Source organism: Meleagris gallopavo, chromosome 9, assembly GCF_905368555.1.
Source record: "Meleagris gallopavo chromosome 9, MGAL_WU_HG_1.1, whole genome shotgun sequence".
Lineage (NCBI taxonomy): Eukaryota > Metazoa > Chordata > Aves > Galliformes > Phasianidae > Meleagris > Meleagris gallopavo.
In genome coordinates this window covers 17127937-17147380 of record NC_139412.1, presented here as the reverse complement: position 1 = coordinate 17147380, position 19444 = coordinate 17127937, and the positions used below count along the sequence as shown (strand labels likewise).

The 19444-nt window shown below is 42.6% G+C and overlaps 1 protein-coding gene across 2 annotated transcripts in view; it reads right to left on the bottom strand.

Moving 5' to 3' along the window:
* The window catches only part of NRK (Nik related kinase), a 91402-nt gene that overhangs the window by 18475 nt on the left and 53483 nt on the right, over window positions 1–19444 (bottom strand). For both annotated transcript variants that reach the window (XM_085230958.1, XM_085230957.1), the window contains 10 exons: window positions 15882–16013; window positions 15075–15142; window positions 13369–13484; window positions 10691–10788; window positions 9501–9619; window positions 6446–6539; window positions 3419–3592; window positions 2956–3085; window positions 2407–2565; window positions 673–816 (listed from right to left, as the gene is read on the bottom strand). In XM_085230958.1, coding sequence (XP_085087084.1) covers window positions 673–816; window positions 2407–2565; window positions 2956–3085; window positions 3419–3592; window positions 6446–6539; window positions 9501–9619; window positions 10691–10788; window positions 13369–13484; window positions 15075–15142; window positions 15882–16013 — 1234 coding nt within the window. The remainder of the gene's footprint in view (window positions 1–672; window positions 817–2406; window positions 2566–2955; window positions 3086–3418; window positions 3593–6445; window positions 6540–9500; window positions 9620–10690; window positions 10789–13368; window positions 13485–15074; window positions 15143–15881; window positions 16014–19444) is intronic.

The following is a 19444-nucleotide window of genomic DNA, read 5'->3' as shown; positions in this document are numbered from 1 at the left end:
AGTCTAGAGAACCACGTCACAAGTCACTGAAATGGCAAAGCAGAACAAATAGCTCTCACCATCACCTACTGCACCGAGCCTGGACTGTAGAAAAGTGGCAGCCATCCCCTGTTGGACTTCTGGCTTTGTTTTGTACTCTTTTAAGGCTGCTCTCAACTGGAGGCAATAAAGGCCTAGGTACTTTGCAGGGCTAAGTCCAAGCTCTTCACAGCTGAAGAGCACACACAGGCTGAAGGTGCGACTCCCTTTACTGTTAGCAATGCTTTCACAGTATCTACCACTCTTCTGTTACTGTTCACACATTGCACTGGTCACAGAATGAGGTTATTGAATTATATTCTGACAGAATCACACTTAGATGTTCGCAAACATGTGAAAGGACTAACAAACTATAGCTTGTTGAGAACAGTTCATTTTAAGAAGATGAAACACTGCATAACCTCCCAGAAACCATTTTACACATTAAACAGGTAATGAAATATCCCAGAGTCTCATGTGAATCTGAAAAGAGAATGTAAGTGTTAAAAATTCAAGAGAGTTTTCCTATTAACAAGAATAACTATCTTGTGATTTTCCATAAGAGGAAATTCCTCAACCTAGTTTATAACCCAGTTCTTCTCTAATTGCTTCCAACCCCAACGCAGGTCAGATACTTTTAGACACTGAACTAACCTGATATAGTAATTAGCACATTGAGTCCTTCCAGAACATCCATTTGCTGGAATCTTCTCCTTGTAATTAGTGAATAAACTCTTCCTTGCCCACTTCTGTCCAGAAGCCACAATCCGTTTTCTGTTCCCACCAGTAGATTTACTCCTGTTGATACAGAAAAAAATACTGCCTAGATCACCTAATGATTCAGAAACCAAGTGTTAACTGTTTTTTAGAATTGACTTTTAGTTAGTCCTCTTAATGGTAGCTAATATTTCTCCCTTGCTCTGTGAATGACCTCCTAGAAAAATGAAAGGAAAAAAAACCAGTCTCACCATTACGATTTTTACCCAGTTGAACATTTACATGCCCGTGTTACCTGAAGCATGAGCAGTTCCAGCGAAATCAATACTGATTTAAAAATAAATAATAATACCACTGAAATCAATACTGATTTAAAAATAAATAATAATATATTAAAAAAATACAAATCAACTGAACTTCTCAGCGCTGTAAGAGAGTCTAGCACCACTCTGTTGCCAACACAGGAGATCTAACTAAAGGATCTAAGGATTTCTTCCAATTTCAAAAATTACACAATCCTTCTTTCCCCCAAATACAAATTGCAGGAGGAGGGCTAGACTTGTTGGAAGAAAGATGAGCAGAATATCTGTTTGAAAATTGTTTTTTGCAAGAATGTTTTCGTATGCTTAATTAAAGGAATGAATCTATCTGAAAATTCAATTGCTCTCAGGGAAGCGAAGGCTCCAGTGGGTTGCTAACATCAGAGGATGCACCCTGTACAACTGCTTCACATGACAGCCACCTTTCCTAATCAGCAGGTTCTAAAGAAATGACATCCATTTCCTGCTGTAGCAAGCAAGCTTCTCTACTGGCTATGCTTTGATGAGTACTGGTACTCTTCAACCTTAATGTACAGTCATTTACGGACCACGTTACATAAATCTGTTCCTAATTTAAAATGTTGGACTCCTGCAAACCTACGCTATGCAAAACTCGTGAAGCTATGAACTCGAAATCTACATTTCTGCTGGATAATGTTTCACCTACTTCATTTTCCATTCTGGAGTCAAAGTGATGATGAGTGAAAGTCTGGGTGAGACCTATAGAATGCATCTGTTCTTCACAGGTAGACAGATGGCTGAAACAACTTGAGAGCTTAGCAACAGGGAGAATGGGACTAGGTCAATAGTTGCTGAAAAATGATCTGACTACACTGATCTTGGTTTTGTGCCACGTGATGTTGGCCCTGTAAAAATGAACATTTAGCAAGGTTCTAAGTCCTGACTGTGGAAACCAGTGAAGTCAGGTTTTTGGGAAGGCTGATGCCAGACCTAGTCTGTGGTGGCTAAAATTTGGAGAGAAAAGTTCTTGGAATCCCTGGTTTGGATAACTTCCACTGGTCAGGTTGCATGATTAGCTGTACTGACATGCAGATAAGACAGCATCGTGAGCCTTTTTGCTTCACGCTCCCAAAACATTTGCAACTTTTGGCTCTTTCAGCAAGCACACTTTCAGTTTGGTGCTTGATCAAAACATTTTCTCATTCATGCACAAAATCCCTTGCAACTGAAACTCATCTGTTTGCCATCTCCCATCAGGAAGGCAGTACCATGTGAGTGATGCAGGCATGTTCTCAGTGAGCTGCACAGTGAAATCTAACAGGCATATAACTCCAGCCACTCCTGCTGCTGCCTTCCCTCTATACACATGCCCAAGCACTTCTGAGCTTACCCCACAAAGCAGCACAAAGGACCTCTGAGTTGAATTTCTTCTTGTATTTACGAATTTCTGGACTGTCGCTCTGTGGGCGGATATTTGTTGGGTTAACATTGACAACAGAACCCTTCCTTGCATTTTCTCTCCTGACAGGCTCGGGTTTTGCACTAGACGCTGGAAAAGAAGACATGTGGAATCATAAAAAACGCAAATGTTTGGCTACATCTCACATTTGACCAGTTAATGGCAGAATGAAGCAAATTCAGAGAGGTAAGAAAACAATTTGGGGAGCATTACATAACCAGAGAGAAGCCACACATATGGAAAACTTGCACATTCCTGAGCAAGTGAGGTGGAGCAGAGCAAGCCACATCTGGGAGAACGGCAGAAGCAAGACACTGAAATTCATAGTAACGTGGAGTGTAAGTTTCTGTAGGTGTTATTAACAGTTTTGTTATTGCCAAGCAATCATGTTCTCCCCCCCCTTCACTCCATCCCCCTCCCCTCAAAAAAAAAAAAAAAAAGAAAAAAAGTCAGGAAGGAGATTTTGTAAATCATACTCACAAGAACTACAGGGAGGTCCTACTGGACTGGTAGGAGGGGTGATTGGCAGAAGTCGAGGATCTATGAAAGAAGTGAAGGATGTTGTAGATGATGTGCTGCTCTTTGAAGGTGTACTTTCAGTGGATGGGGTCTACAATGAAACACAAGATCTGCTTTAGGAAGATGATACCAGGGAGCAGACCACACACAGCAATGAAGGTGCCTCTGAGGCTCAGAAAGTGGGAAGTGGAAAGAGGGACAAAAACATTGAATAACAAAGGTTGGTGTGGAAATCAAGATTTCCTATCAGTCCCCTAGACAAAACTCTTAAAGAAGGGTTGTGGTGAAAATATCGCTGTAGAAAGATACATACAGATAGATAGATAGATAGATAGATAGATAAATGTAAATGGCACTCAACGACTCCTGTGGGCTAGAGGGAAATGGCGGCACAATTCATTCATTCTATAAATGTACCTCATACCTTACTCAGAGATTTGTTCTGAGGTTCCTGGTTAGTCAGTGGCACTTTTGGTGGGTTCACAGAAGTGTTTGAAATTTGGCTTTGCTGGAGAAGATCTGGCAGGAGATAGTTCTGGTTGTTTATGCCCCAGAGGCCTTCTTGGGTACTTGAAATTTGTTTCCCTAAAACCTGATCCTGCATATGAGAAAATACAGGTGAAGTCCACATCTGGTATGCATCAATTAGGACAACAAATAAATAGAAGTGCTCTGCATGATGCACTGGGCAAACACAAACCCTACAGAAAGATTTAATAGGGGGTAATATAAAAGCATGTGGCAAACACCTGAGATATGAATATTGATTTCCAGTTCTGAAGTGCTCCACAAACACTAGTCATCTACTTTATCTCAAGGAAAGAACTTCATCCTCAGGGACACGTGACACAAGATCAAATGACTCATCTTTATCTTACAGACTTGACCTCTACTGTGGTCAGAAGTAGGCACTTCTCAACTCAGGATCTATGTATAGTTTACAGTAAAGATTCTTATCATTATCATTCACTTTACTGCTATTCTACAGTTACTGAATTTGGAGACCTTATTTTGGAGTGACCACATTTAGTAGGATCCAGTACCAGCATTTCCAGTACAATGAGTTTTTGTACTGTGGCACTCCTTGAAGGATCCCACTAGCTTCAAGGAAATACTATGCAGGCTGTGAGGCACTGCTCAATCACTCTCCCTACTAAAATAGTCAATGGAACACTGCAAGTTTCTGGGAAAACAAGACCAGAAGCTTTGAGAAGAAAAAAGATGGGATTTGTAAAGTGAGCAGTGTCCCAAAAGGGCAAGGCAGTGCATAGTGACCTACCCCTGTCTGTGGAAGGTCAGAGCACCTAAACACCACTGGCACTGGAACACAGTGAGAGGAGCAAAGTACTACAAAAGAAAACACCATCAAACTCAATCAGCTTCTGGCTGGCTGTATCCAGGGCACATCTGTCCACTGCACTGACTGACAAAAAACCTACTGAAATCAGCTCAGTATTTTTGAATGTTGGCCAATATACTAAAAAAAATAGTACATAACTCTGAATGAAAGACATTTGCCTTGTAAAAGACAACTAATCGACTAGGAATATAATTGATGGTGTAAGCCTTTTTATGCTTTAATTCTTATATTTTCCTGTTGCTTTCTTAACTATATATGTCAGTATTTGAGTTCAGGGTATCAAACCAGTATGGCACTTTTAAATTCAGTTCTGAGTCAGGTTCAGCTGAACTGAGCCAAAGCTCAGTTTGAATCATTTGGGAAGCATGGTACACCCAAATCACTTCACAATAGGCCAGGAAAAGGGATGCTGGAGACTTGTGGTGGCTGTGGTTGGTGACACAGAGGTGGGAAGAATGGACAGGATGCTCCATGAAAATCACAGAATGGCTTAGGACCTTAAGGATGGTCTAAATCCAACTCTTGTCAACTTGTGTCTTGGTCAGGCGGCTGGTAGTAGATCTCAGCCACCAGTTGTCTGTTATTGGTCTGGTCCCTAATTTTAATCCACAAGCTCTAAACCTGGTTATGTCTGGTTCTCAGAGGCAGCTTTTCACAATCAATATATATATTAACATAGAGGGTGACTTCTCCACCCCTCCTATCTATCTGTCTCCTTCTGGGGTCATTTCCCCCAGGCCCACCAGAAAACATGACCCCTCTCCACTCTACTCCATCTTTCTCCACTCAACCTGAGTCTCTTTCACTTCACCCTCAAGAAGCCTATGCCCAGCACCCAGGAACCAGGAGAAGGAGAAAAAGTTGGGCTGTTTCTGCTGTGAGAAAGCATAGGGAAGCTGAAGCTGAAGAGCCAGGGAAGAGCTCTGGCACTGCACAAGGGAGTTGGAGATGGCCCGGGGCTGGTAATGTTTTTCCTTCACCCCCACATAGATGAAGACGGAGGTGTGGTGAAAGAAAAAATATTAAATGCAGTACAATCCTTCCCATCATGCAGCTACTCTGAAACGATAATCAGGATTATTCTCATTTCTAGTACAGAACAATAAACATTAAAATTAATGGGGTAGGCTAATATCAGGTTTGAGGAAGATGAACAGCATGGGCTGCTAAGATCCTGGCTCAGTTCGGTGCCCTGTTTATAATTTCTTCTCCAAAGCAGGGCCCTTCCTCCTTGAGGACAATGGGATGCTGGTGAAGTGGAACTCCTTCTCCAGCCTGGATGGATTTCACTCTGATCTGAAGCTTAGAAATACCAGAGGTGCAGGAAACAACTTTTCCTTCCTAGTTCTGTTGCAGCTCACACAAGCAGCTCTGTGGAAAATACCAGTTTCATGGCAATTTACTTTCCCTATCTGTGAAATGAGAAAACACCCAGAAATATGTGGGAAATGCTCTGAGGTTGAGATAAAATCTTATTACTCTAATTTTTTTTTTTTTTTCAAACACAAAGAACTGTGTTCTGCTTTGTCTGTCTTCATCTTTCCTGCACCATTTATCATGGGAAAATTCACATAACTTAAGGTCTCTGCTACAAACTACAGACAGGAAAAAAACTAAACATGGTATATGAGAGGATGTGTATTTTTGCTAAGCCTATGGGGAGGGATGAAGGGTTTTTCCCTTCTTTCAGCATTATTTTAAAAAGTAAGTGGTACTTCTCTTTAAATTGGGATAGAGAAGGTCCACATTTTCACTAATAGCGGCAAAGCACACTGGCTATCATCAACAGTACTGCTTTCTGCAACCTACCCAGCATCTTTCACAAAATATGTTGACATCAGAAACTATGACCAGGTCAATAACAAGGACAAATAAAGAGGCTCAATTTTGTACTGAGATGTAAGTGTGTTTGTAGGAAGCACAAAATCTGAAGCAGTACACAATTTTTCAAGGCTTATAGCTATAAAAACGACAGAGTAGGATTTCAGAGCAAAAATGCTGCCAAGGAGAAATGGATGCTGTGCTTATCACATACATTAACAATGTGACTCTCCCCACACTGTACCCACCCATTACAAATGGCCAAATTACCTTCTGTTCTGCGACGGTGCTTTGGGGTTTCAGTTCAATTCCATCTGGTACTCCTGTCCTTGAGAAATCTGCCACTCTGCTGCTCAGCAGTTGCCTGGTAACAAACTCCAATTAATGAACAGAACTACTTCAGGGAGAAACAAAAAAAAAAAAAAAAAAAAAAGCAAAACAAAAATCACACACACACACAAAATGATAAAACAAATGCACAAAACCCTTCCATATATACAAGTTCAAAACTTGAGCTACCTTGCTCTCTGGAAACCCAGCACCGGCCACACACGGGGCAAGCACTGCCAGAGCCTGCTGCCACTGCTTCATTCTGCATGCCCACTGCACAGGGAAAGGAGCAGGAGCACAGAGATGGAACGGGGGCCACAAGCCCATGGAGTCCAGTACCTTCCATAGCAACCAGAAGCAGTACTGATGGAAACGGTGAGACCACAGCAAGCACCTCCCCTGACATGCTCCACGCGCGCAGTGCTATCTGTGTTCTAAGCTTTTTCACTCAGGTGGAAATGCCTCAAAGCTTCTGGCCATGTTTCTGTGCTTTTCCATCCCACAGCTTATTCATTCCACTAATTAATGTACATTCCTTTATTTATTTATCACTGCAATGCATTGAAGTGCAGTAGGTTTCTGCCCAGCACAGCAGCAGAGGAGGTTTGGTGAGAGAGCTGCTGTCTTAAGACAAATGTGAAGGAGTAGGAGTGTCATTTGTTTTGTTTTGTTTTTCTTATGGGAGTTGTAAACGTTTGCATACTAAACATAGGAGGAATGGCAGCACATGGAGTAGGATCAAGGATGGTCCTGATTCTAAACAACCTCCATCTCCCATTTGTTGGTGGGACAAAGTACTTACCTGGAAAGCACACATCTGCAGCCACCTTATTTACATTTGGCAGTGAACAAAGAGCAGCAGAAGAAACTGAACTATACAAAATGAACCACAGGAAAAGTGTTTTTAAGGGGGATGGTGTGAAAGCTGCAGGCATTGGAGAAGAACTCTTGGAAGAGTAGGAGAAATAAGTGCTAATGTAGCATACCTGCTACACAGGCAGGTAGGTTGCTGGCTCACTGATACCTGTCTTTACACCAGAAAACTCGTGTGGATGAGGAGAAATTCAGTGTCATCTCATTGTCATGTCTCAGTCAAAGCCCCAATGGAAACACTCCTACACAATTCTAAAGGCTTCAGCCCTGGTGGCATGCACTTGCTGTACATAATAAGAAAAACAAAAAGGTTTTGACCTGATCACGACAGTGAGACCTTTATCTAGAATACAGTAAGTTTCAGTGCTGGCTGCTGTTTTCATTTTGACCACTCTCCTTTTTGTTTTTTTACTTTGTGGCAATCAGGATACATTTCCCAAACTATCTTTCAATATAAACGATGCTCAGCTGAGGTGAAAGCACTTGGAGCTGGATTGGGTGGCCTGGGGAAGAGGTAGAGTCACTGTCCCTGGAGGTCTTCAAGAAATGTGGAGATGTGGTACTAGGGGACATGGTTTAGTGGGGAAATATTGGTGGTAGGTGGACGGTTGGACTGAATGATCTTGAAGGTCTTTTCCAACCTTGGTGATTCTATGATTCTTTGTCTTTGCCAATAGGCAAGACTGTGCTTCAGTTTGACTGAAGTTCTTGGGTGACTCTTTGCATAGAAGGTAAACCTGGCAGGGATCAGCCTGCTGACCCCATTTCTTTAAGGGACTGCAAAGAGGAGATGCAAACAACACATGTAGATTTCCAAAGGCAGCAAGACACCTTCAAATCATTACTGCACACAGGGATATAAAAACCAAACTCCTATGCAGCAGAAGTCATTGCTGCAAGGCAAATCTATGTTTTTATGTAGTCTTTCTAAGGTCTAGGATAAGTTCTATCACCTACAGCGAATAAAACTTTACAGAGCAGTAAAATGTAGTTAAGAAGAGAAGCAGTAAGAAAATAAGGCATTATAATAAAAATACAGATTTTTCAGGTGTCCTGCAATATTTCTTCTCCTTCCTCATTCCTCAGTTTTGAAAATGCACTTCAGAAATGCAAATCAGGAGCAATATGTGAGTGCAAAAACTCTGCATTCTTCAGAGCAGTTCAGTGGTAAGGTCTGGTATCAGGCCAATGCTGCAGCTTGCCAACAGCGCTACAGATCTGTGCATCTCCTCCAGAAGACTGACAACACTACAGTGCAATTATGTCCCATCCTAGAGAGCTCTCTGGGATAGCAATGCACTTTGAAGTAAATCCTAGAACTCTTTAAACTGAAGTCATTTTGCAAGGAAATTAGAAGTTCTGTTCATTAATATAAAAAAATAATTGTGTGTGCTGTTCTAGACAGTAGGATTGACTGACTGGTCACCTTGGTCTAGCAAGAGATTTACAGTCCATTATTTCACAGCAGAATACATATTTTGCATGACAGGTAAAACACCACAAGATGTCAGTCACAAAATCATCAAGAGAAACTGGAAAGCTAGAGAGAAACAGTTCATGTGAGATCAGCTTGGCGGGAGCCACAGCATACATATGATAACTGCAGCCATTGTACAAAATAACATTAAAAATACAGCAAATTTTACAGAAGCCCACTTTATAAGTAGTCCAGGTGAAATTATCAGCTTTTTGGTGCTAATTATTTCCACTGGAGTGAACAGGGCATGAATAAAAGGGTCAGCTTGCCTTGCTTTTTGTACTGCAATCTGTATTTAGCACGAAGGTATAAGATTTTCCCTTTTTTCTTTAAAAATTCCACTTAAATGTAGATCAATGAGAAGTAATCTCCAAAGAAGCATTGCCTATTGATATTCAGTTAAAACGAGACATCTCTTCATTGTCCCAGGGCAGCAAGTCATCAAAGCTTATTACATTGCACACATTTGATGGAGGAAACATTTACCCTCAGGAGTTCATTACAGTGAGATTAAACTACTTAATTACAGCTGACATAAGTGACTGATAGCAACTTCAGAGGGGAGGTATTTATGTATGCCAACTTTTTCCAGTTATTTTTAAGTGTGTAATAAAAAGGAAGAAAGAGAAGATAAATCACACCAACCTGGCATGGTTCGTGTCATCTTCGTCACTACTGCTGGCTTCGTCACTTGATGAGGAATAGTCTGCTGCTTTCAGGAACAAATTGGCACTGTCCTTCCCCTTGGCAAAGGAACATGGGCTCTGAATACAGAAAACTTACTTAGGTCAGTTTTTCTCAAGCAAGAGCACATCACTAAACAGCACATGCAAGATCGTACTTGTTCCAGCAAATTTAGCTATAATAATTTCCATACCAAAAGCTTTCTTCAGATGCTGATGCTTTTCTTGGTCTATCACAACTGTGTATTTCACACAGAAGAATGTTCTAAGCTTGTATGGCTTGCAATGCAGCCCCCCCCATATCTCCCCCCCCACCCACCTCTCCCCCCCACCCTGCTCCATCGTGGCAGTGGCCAGCGTGAATCCATCGCTCAGCAGTGACCAACCATTGGTGTGCTGCTAACCCTACCTGGGCTGAAACCAGGACAAGGAGAGGGCACAGAGCAGTGCTAACTCAAGTTACAGCAGCTGTTGTGATAAAGGAATTTGAGACTAAGTTTCATCATTTTCTGGTGTGTGTGCGACTCCATTTTCAGACAGCATAAATATACGACCTGCACGTTTCCAAATGGAATGGACAGAGCTGTCATCAGACATTCAACTCAAAAGTCTGATCATGTCTCTCTATCGGACTTTCATAAGCCCTGTCTTAGCAAAGAGAAACATCCCTCGCTTCACAGTCCTGCTTTATTCACGTCATTGCTTTTTGCACTATGTACATTTGTGAACAACTGTTTTCAAGGATGAAGCATAGGAAAAATGAAATTTCATCAAAATTCTCTTCTGAGCACCTTGTGACCTCACTAAGAATTGGAACCACAGCCATCAAACCAGAGCAATCCATTAGTTTCACAAAAGCAAGGTCAAATATCCCACTATTTTTATGGTCTTCTCACTCTCCTTTTTTATGTCTTCATAACAAATATTAAAAATTAAGATGTTGTTACCTATATACATTAGCTATATTATATGTTTTATGAGGCCCACTCCAAAGTCACGCCTCCTATGTTATGAGGTTGGCCCATGACATCAGAGGCAGATGTTGGTGGGAAGGCAGTAGGCAGCTCACATCAACAGCAGAGCTGTCTGCCTAAGTGTGCCCTTAGTGAAAACCAAGAATAAGTCAGAAAAAGCAGTTACACAAGAACCTACTGCCATCTGGCCCGGGTGAGAAACTTCTTCAGGCTTCTTATGCAGCTGCAAGTGATTGTGTGACAAAGCATTCTCTCCCTTAGCAGGTCCTGGATTCCCTGAAAAGAAATTATTTCTTATAAATGTGTGTGCAGAAGAGAGTGAGAGAAAGGATCTGTAAGACAAGCTTGTGGAGTTATCACCCAAGGCAGGCAAGAGTATCTGCTAACAAACTTTTTTTCCTCTTTTTTCTGTTTGTTGCAGAGAGAAGCCTTTTTGAGTTTCTTGGTGGTTCTGGATACCTCAATGCTATAAACTGGTACAGGTCCAGATTCATGCTGCACGAGTAGGACCAGCAGAACAAAGCTGTGGCAGCACTCTCACTGTACACCAGCAACATTTCTATGGACTAGAAGAAGGCTTGCAAGGGCAAAGGGTGAAGGCACACAAACACCCTCCTCTGACCCCTGCACTGAGGGGCGGCTCATCACACAGCAGCAGCTGGACACATCCTCACACTGAGGTGCCACCAGCTGCATCCCCACGCCTGCAGACAGAGGCTAAATCCCAGGGTTTGGGGCAAACAGCCGCACTGAACTCCCCTCTTCTCAACAAGCAAAAAGCTAAAAGCAGAAGAGGTTTCACCGCTTCCCACAGCAGCACAGGGAGAACCATTTTTCCAACCCTGCTTCCCCTGTGCATCTTGGACTCAAGGTTCCCACTTCCACTCAGCCCCATGGAGAAGTGGGCAGTGCAGCACCTCGTGACACAGCCGAGGTCAGGCCCTGGTGACGGGGAAGTGTGGCATTGCTCTTCCCCCCAGGCGCCGCACCGTGCCTGCATGGCTCCTGAACACCCACGTAATGGAGACAGGAGGAGCCAAGGCTCCTGCATGTGCTGCTGCCATCTGAAGAGGGGTTCCTGCAAGTGATCAAACGAAACAGAGCTATGTGGGAAGAGCAAATGCAGCCCTGGAGGGATGCTGCCTTCTGCACGCAAATCACAAGACAAGAGAAGAGCAGGAGGGCGGATGTGCCCCTGCCCTCCCAGTGGGACACATGTGCCTCGCTCAGCAGTTCCCACCAAGACCATTCCACTGCTACCGACAGGACTTCTTCCCAGACTGGGGGGGTAGAATTCAAGCTCACGCAAATTAAGATTGGTATTTGGTAATTTAGCTAGTTTTATCACGGCAGCTTCATGCATTTGTGCATTTTGCAAAGCTTTTAAAATTCAGAATTCCTTATTGGTCAATGAGTACCTAAGCAACTCAGCGGCAATATTAGTTTTAAAGTATTTATAGGCCTTTCCTGCACATTTCACTGTCCCTGTGGGTTTGGGAAAGCAACAAACTCTGGAACACCATATGCCAGAACTGGCTGTAATTTCATGACACTTAAGAACCCAAGGAGACAGTTTAAACCACAAGGGAGGTTTACTATTCTTTCCAAGGCTAGTGAGGTTTTCATTTCCCCATGCCAAAATAGCACAGGAGTTACACATCATGCAGACGCTGCAAAGTTGAGCTGGGCTGCTGCTCGTTGCTCATCATCATGCTATTATTCAAACATAAAATGACATAAGAGCAAAAAGAAACAAACCCCAAGCAGTTTAAACTGTGCTCTGGTTTTCACTTGAAGCAACACTCCCTACCCTGTATGGTTAGGGAAAGCAAAATTGGCTTGGTTGTCTAAATGTAATAAATAAGCAATTTGTTCTGCATTTATCAAGGGTTTGCAAATTAACAATGTGAGCCTCAGTTTAAAAATAAATGACCTCAGCAACTCACTGCTGTGGTTTCAGAACATTTTTAGCATCCACCCTGCCTTGAACTGGGCGTGATTCCCCATGTCACCCATCTGCATCAAGCCTGATGCAAAGTACTCTAAAATACTGTTTTGCAAAGAGTTATACAAGAAATCGTCCTAGAGCTGACCCACGGAACAGGCATTAGAGGAATAGCAATGGAGGAACAAAGCCTTCCATTTCTGTTTCACATCTCTTTCTGCCCCAGTTTCAGCTCAGGACTCAGGAACCAGAGCCTGTACCGCAAAAAATCTGTAAAACCATCAGCGAGCCCTCTGCCTTCTTCCACTGCTACCACTGATACTGAGATATCTTACAATGCTGCACCGTGCTTACACTGGATGAGGTTATCTCCACCTTTTAACTTCTTGTGCCTTTTTTTTCAGTTCCACTTTCTTTCTGCAGATTAGAGGAAGAATGTTTCACAAGATGCTGAAAGGAGAGTCTTATGCTTCCTTAGGCTTCCATCAGGCAGCACAGTGTTAAAGTGCAGAAATATAGGTGTGCAACAACTGCTCATCTGTATCATCTTACTAGTGGGCAATGCAAAAAATGGCTAATGCAGAAAATGACAATGGGTGAGTATTAGCACTGAATTAGATCTGTGTATCTGCAAGGTCAGCTTTGCTGAGTTTCGGTAGTGTCAGTATGTACAAGAGAAATATTTTTTTTCACTCCTTAATTGAAGTAACTAAGTTCTTTTTTTGTATGCAAATATGTTTGTAGTCACTTACTGACTCAAAAAAATGTGAGGTGGTATTTCTATTTATATCACCTCATTTACACAAACAAACCAACCCACAAAAACGTAACACCCAGCACTCCAGAGAAGCCCATTTTATGTGAAGGAATTTTGCATGTTTTGAGTGATGAACCATTGACTTGGGAATCACCTGAGGTGGGTCGGCTGTTCTGATGAGATGCCATCTCCCACGGCTTGTTGCCAGCAGTGCTGCTGCTGCTGTTGACCTTCAGAGCGTGTCCCCCTGGGGACAGCTGATGGCTGTTACTGAACAGAAAAACAGAAAGCATATCAGGCTGTTGGTATTTAAAAACACAACCAAAACGTACCTCCTAGGCCATGGAACCAAATTCTCTGCTGTCAGTGTATGATAAAGTACTCTCTATACAAAAACTCTGCTTCCTTGGTGCTCCAGGCAGGGCCACCCAGTAACCAGAGAAGATGGAGGGGGCAGTTCCCCCTGGGAGTCTGGGAGAATGCAGTGCTCCAAGTCACTGTTAAACACCCTACTCCATGTAATTCTCCCTTGATCTACAGATCATCCTCACTCCTAACTCCAAATCTCATGGTTTTCACAAATAGTGAAACCTCTTCTACCCCCCTCCTGCAGGATACATCATCACCTACTTACCAGTGGAAGAAGGAATGCATAAGGCAGTAAAACAAGCTGCCAAACTTGCAAATCAAAAGTGAGGTGTACCCAACAACTCCAGGCTAAGAATCCCCTCACTTGTAGCACTGTGACTTACCTACACGTTTCTTTCCTGTTTTGCCCCCTATAATTTTTAAGCAGAATCTAATATAGGTTTGGCTTCACTTGAAGTTTATGTCAGGTGATGTTTCTGACTTTGGCTCATCAGAAGTAACCATTCCAAAGCACTGCACATTGCTTGGTTATGTCAGCTGAAACTCCCACCCTTCCAGATCTCTCCAACCCCAGTCCCTCACGTGTTCCCTGGTTAGCCATCCTGTGTCAGCTGCCCTGTACTGCTGAGCTCTTCATCCCTGGTTCTTTCTCCTGGGATGTAGAGTACACTCACCTGACGGGCACGCTGCCAGAATATTCAAGATAAATCTACAGACAGCGTATGTGCCTGCACGAGCTACTATGGAGCAGATCAAAGCTACAGCCACCAGCTGTAATTACAGTGCCTAGATAGGGAGCTGGGGCCAGGGCCACCCTTAGCAAAGTATCCAGGCACAGAATTCCTCCAAAACAACAGTGCAGGTGCAAATGTGCCACAGAGCATCTGCAAAAGCAACCTGACCAAGCCACCAGCAGCACCCACTCCTGCCACCCCCAGGTGCCAGCAGGCTGGCATCTCACAGAATCTGCACTCTCAGCAGTCACTTGCCCTGATGGGAAGGAAAAGTAAAACATTATCAGATGACAAGCAGCTGCTAAATGGCTGCACTACAGAACTGGCAAACGGATGAAGAACTTGTGTGGCAACCACTCTGTCAATCTGAGCAGGCTGAAACAAATGAAACAACTCGTGGCATGATGCAGATCAGCCTTTATATATTAAAAATACTGCTTTCCATTAGAAAACAAAATTGCCTTATGAGAAAAGGAGATCTACAACAGGTTTGTTTGTCTTTAAATCGGGTCCATCTGTCATTAAAAGGAAGCTTGCTTAGATGCTTCTGTCAGGTTTAATATCAGGGAGTTTGAATAGTTCTGTGGACAAACTGACACAAAAGGTGAAATAACTGTAACTGCCATCAAATAGGGCATGAACCCATGTTAGCTTTAGTATTACTGAGTTTATGCCTTCGGTTTTAAATAAATTGGCTATAGTTTTCCTATTGGCAATAAATCACCATTACATAAGTATCAAATTCTTCGGAGCTTACCTTGAATGGCATCTCTGTTGGCCAGGTTGATCCCTGCTGTAAAATTTGGAGGTTGTCCTTTCTGGAACCTTAAGGATTTAATCAAGTATTTTAGTGCCACTGATGAACTCAGTTAATAATATTTAATTCCATCAATACAAAAATGAGACTAACCAACATAAAAGAACAGTGCATCAGTGGGACCTGTGGAGCTGTCTTTCATATCAACCCTGGAAGGTGCAAACTAGCAGCAGGTCCTTCCAATTTGCACTGCAATCTGTCAGGGTGCAGCCTGTGAGTGGTTTGCACCTTTCCCTGGAGTCAGTACTATTCCTGGTCAATATTTAAAGCAGACAGGAAAACACATCTGCAGTCACTTAATGCAGCTTTTTGTAGGTGGTGGATTAGCCTGCATTGCTATCTAACTGTGCATATCAAGAGGGGTGTGGAAAGTGGGGAGGAGAAAAAGGACATGCATACATCCCACCTGCAAAGTATTAGAAAGAATACATACATGCATGCACATACACACATCCCAGACAAACACCCTTGTTTTTAGGAATTGTTTAAAAAAAAAACCGAACAATCAGAAACCTTTCACCTGAATTATACAAATTAATGTGCTTTTCTGAAACAAACCACAGTGTGCACAGAAATGGAAGCAAATCCTTACCTACAGAGTCTTCTTTCTAGATTAGTGATTACTAATCAATTACTGTACAAGCGATTGGATTCATGAAGTGAAGCAGGTGGGTAGCACAGAGTGCAGGGGAACTGAGCTGAGTGCTATCAGCTGTGGACAGAGCTGAACATCTGAGTTTGACATACCTTTGGGGGCTGTTCTCCACTTTGACTTCCGCTCCAGAATACGTCATCCTGTCCAAGGCCAACTAGTGTGGTCATCATGTCTGACAGCGAGCTGCTGTGGTACACATCTCTACTGGCCTGGAAATTGTCACACTTAAAACAAACAAAAAATTGAATTGCACTTCTTCATTCTATACAACATGTCCCAGTGCCAACAGTTATCAATGGTTCTCTTTGAGAGATCTAATTTTTAGTAAATGCATAACAAGTACTGTGTTTCGATACAGCCCTACTCACCTTGTTTGGTGCAAAGTTATTTATTTACAGCTTGCTAGGTTCAAACATTTCAAGGTGAAGGGCACAACATATTAAAAACATCTATGCTGTACATACATCTGGTATTGTTTTATCTGTGGAGGAGCTAACACATCACTGGCGATGCACACAGAACCGTTTAACCGAGTGACACAAAAATTACAGCTATGCATACTTCAGTCTTTGCAAGCCCACCATCCAACTACAGTCAGTGCAGACAAACTGCCAAGTGGAAGTGCTTCCAACTCTCCAGCAGTTACAGGGTGCCTCTGTAACAGATGAACAAGTGTCTAAAAGGAAGAAAACTTGAGACCGCAGTAAGAAAAAAATCAGAAACGGCCCACACTACACCTCATGCACAGTAATGTCCGGGTGCCCCTGCTGAGATCACCTATGTTTAAAAGCTGCCTTCAGTGATATCAGGTTGGGTAACAGAATAGCAAATGCCCTAATTTGGGTGAAGGGAGGAGCAAATGTGGCGTTCATTCCAATGGAACAGAAGGTAAGCAGTGTACACTCAATCTAAAATACTCAAGAGTTGTTCTTCTAACTTTCTGTGTTAAAATAAATACATAAATGAGGAAAGTTCCCTTGAATTCTACACATTAATAATCTATCACACTTGAATCTTCCGAAGGGGAAGAAAGGAAAAGAGCTAAAAACGTCAACTGAATGCACTGATCCTCCCTGAAATGAGAAATCTTCTTGGACACAAGACTGAGGCAGAAAACATGGAAATGGAGTGTGAGATGGGTCCGTCCAGAGGGACTCCTAAGCCAGAACCAAAGGAATGTGACAGAAATAGACAGGCAGCAGAGCAGTGCCTGAAGCCATGCCACTCAGTGCTTCCCTTTGGCATGCAAAGAGGGAGCAGGGATCCCCATGGATCCCCCCAGCCCGACTGACCCAGCTCTGCACACCAACATGGGAGGCCCCTTGCCTCAGATGCACTGCAAACCAGCAGCCTTGCAGCCCCCAGGACAAAGAAAGAGGCCGGAAATTTTTGTCTGCATCCAAGTTTAAATGCAGGAGAATTAGCTCCCCAGTACGGAGCTCACTTTTAAGAGAAGTTATTCACACTATTAAAAAATAGCACAGAGTAATGAAAACATAATGTGAAATATGAACTCCCCGTGACTCTAAAACCACTTAAATTCTAAAATTCTAAAACTCTTTACAGATGTCAAACAACCATTCAAATGTTCCATCACAACCTTTGAGTCCAGCAAGGACAAATCAGCTGCAGAAAGACACTTCTGAGGAGTTTGCCTGGTTAAATATTCAGGTGCTTCTGCTGCCTTTTGGGGATAACATGTTCTTTGGGTTCCCTTTAAAGAAAATAGCTTTTTCAGCAGTTACAACATCTCATAATCCGTGTCCTTGCATTTTGTCCAAATCCCTTTTTTTGTCCAACATGATTGTCACTAATAATAGTTTTTAGTTAACCAGAATTATTTCAACAGCAAAGTGTTCCCCTGAAGTGACTCATCTTAGGGGCAGGAACAGCTTTTATAGCAAGTATATTATTATCAGAATATAGGAAGATTTTTTTCCTGGCCAGTTTTTCAACAAGATACTTAAATTTCTTCCTAAATTCCAGCTTTGGAGTCCTGCAGCGTACCAGAAAACTGTTCCTGCTTGTAAGTGGGGATGGGATGAGCTTTGCTGATTCACAATTTAAGTGACTGAGAAACTCTAAAACACAAATGTTCCCTCTGCAGCTGGTATCCATGGACCTTCTTTGGCAGGGACAGCCCAGTTCCCCAGTTCCATGTAAAACTGAGACATGCTGCCTGTTTCTGGGATGATTTTCCAGGCTGGATGGGGCTGTGAGCAACCTGGTCTGGAGGGAGGTTCCCTGCCTACAGGGGGGGCAGGAACAAAATGATCTTAAAGGTCCCTTCCAACCCAAACCACTCTATGATTCTGTAGGACTTAAAAGATCATACAACTCCAAAGCAAAGTGAAAATGTCTCAGATAACCCCAAAATGATAGTGTTTGTCATGCCCTTAAGCTTCTACAGATAAAAATATTTGTACGGTGAAAAAGAAAAATCCAACAAAAATGCACCTAATAATGAATCTAAACTACACAGACTTGAACCTTAAACTGTTTTTATTCTAAGTAATACTAAAAGAAGGGCTGCTCCTCTGCTGCACAGAAAGCACAGGTAGCCAACGTTACCCACCAGGTGCCTTCAAACCACAAAGGCACACCTCATAGAGCTAAGGCAAAAACCTACTGCTTCCTACCAACAATAAGGCTATACAGTACAAAAGACCGATTAGATCAAGAAGATTTAGGAACAAGACATTTTAAAAAGAAAGGCTATGCTCTCTTTTTTGGGGGACATCCAAGTGATGAATTTGAGCTGAATCTTCATATGGGAGTAGATATGTGCAACTGCTGTTACAAAACAGCACAAGGAAAAAGATTGCATTAAATTTATGCATAGATCTGGGATACTGCCTCAATCAATGACCTCATGCACAGCTAATTATTCTAATACCATTAGCTTTCTTGTTCTATTTTTGCTGCATTACTCCAGACAGTAGAGAACTAGATAGCAAATCCTACAGGACAAACAAAAGAGACGATTAAAAAAAGGAGTTCCTTTCAGATGTGGGCTAAATCTGTCCTCTACTCAGACACTGGGAGATGCTGGGCAGACAGACAGACCCAGTGACTCTATTCACAGCCTGTGAATCCCATGGGCTGCCCAGAATGGCTCATCTCACTGCCAGAGAGCCCCACTGCCCATCATGCTGCAGCTCACCAGAGGCAGAACTGGTACAAAGCAGTGGAAATGGGATGTTCTGAGCTGGAAATATCTCACATTTCCCTCACCAGACAGATAGAGTACATGACACTGAGAAATCATGCCCGCTGTCTCTCAGGAACTGTGTTAGGATTTCCAGTGAGATCGTTGTGAGAGAGGTTTGGGAACCGGGAGGTGCCGTACAATCTTATAGGATGGGATCATTTAGAATAAGAAGTCTTTTTGCCTGAGCAGAGCAGTGATGACAGACGATTGCTCCTTCTCAAACATGGCTGAAAGTTCTTCAGTGTAGACATCTGTGATGAATTCAGCTTGCATTTTTAAATCTGTGGTTCACTTTTACTTTAAATCAACAAGGCAGCCACGTACTGAACTCTGCAAGTATATTGCTGCAAGTCTTTTCATCTCCAGGTGACTAACTGGCCCATCACTCATATTGCCTTCCTCACTTTATGAAGTTAACACAGGCAGCATTTCCCAACACAGCTA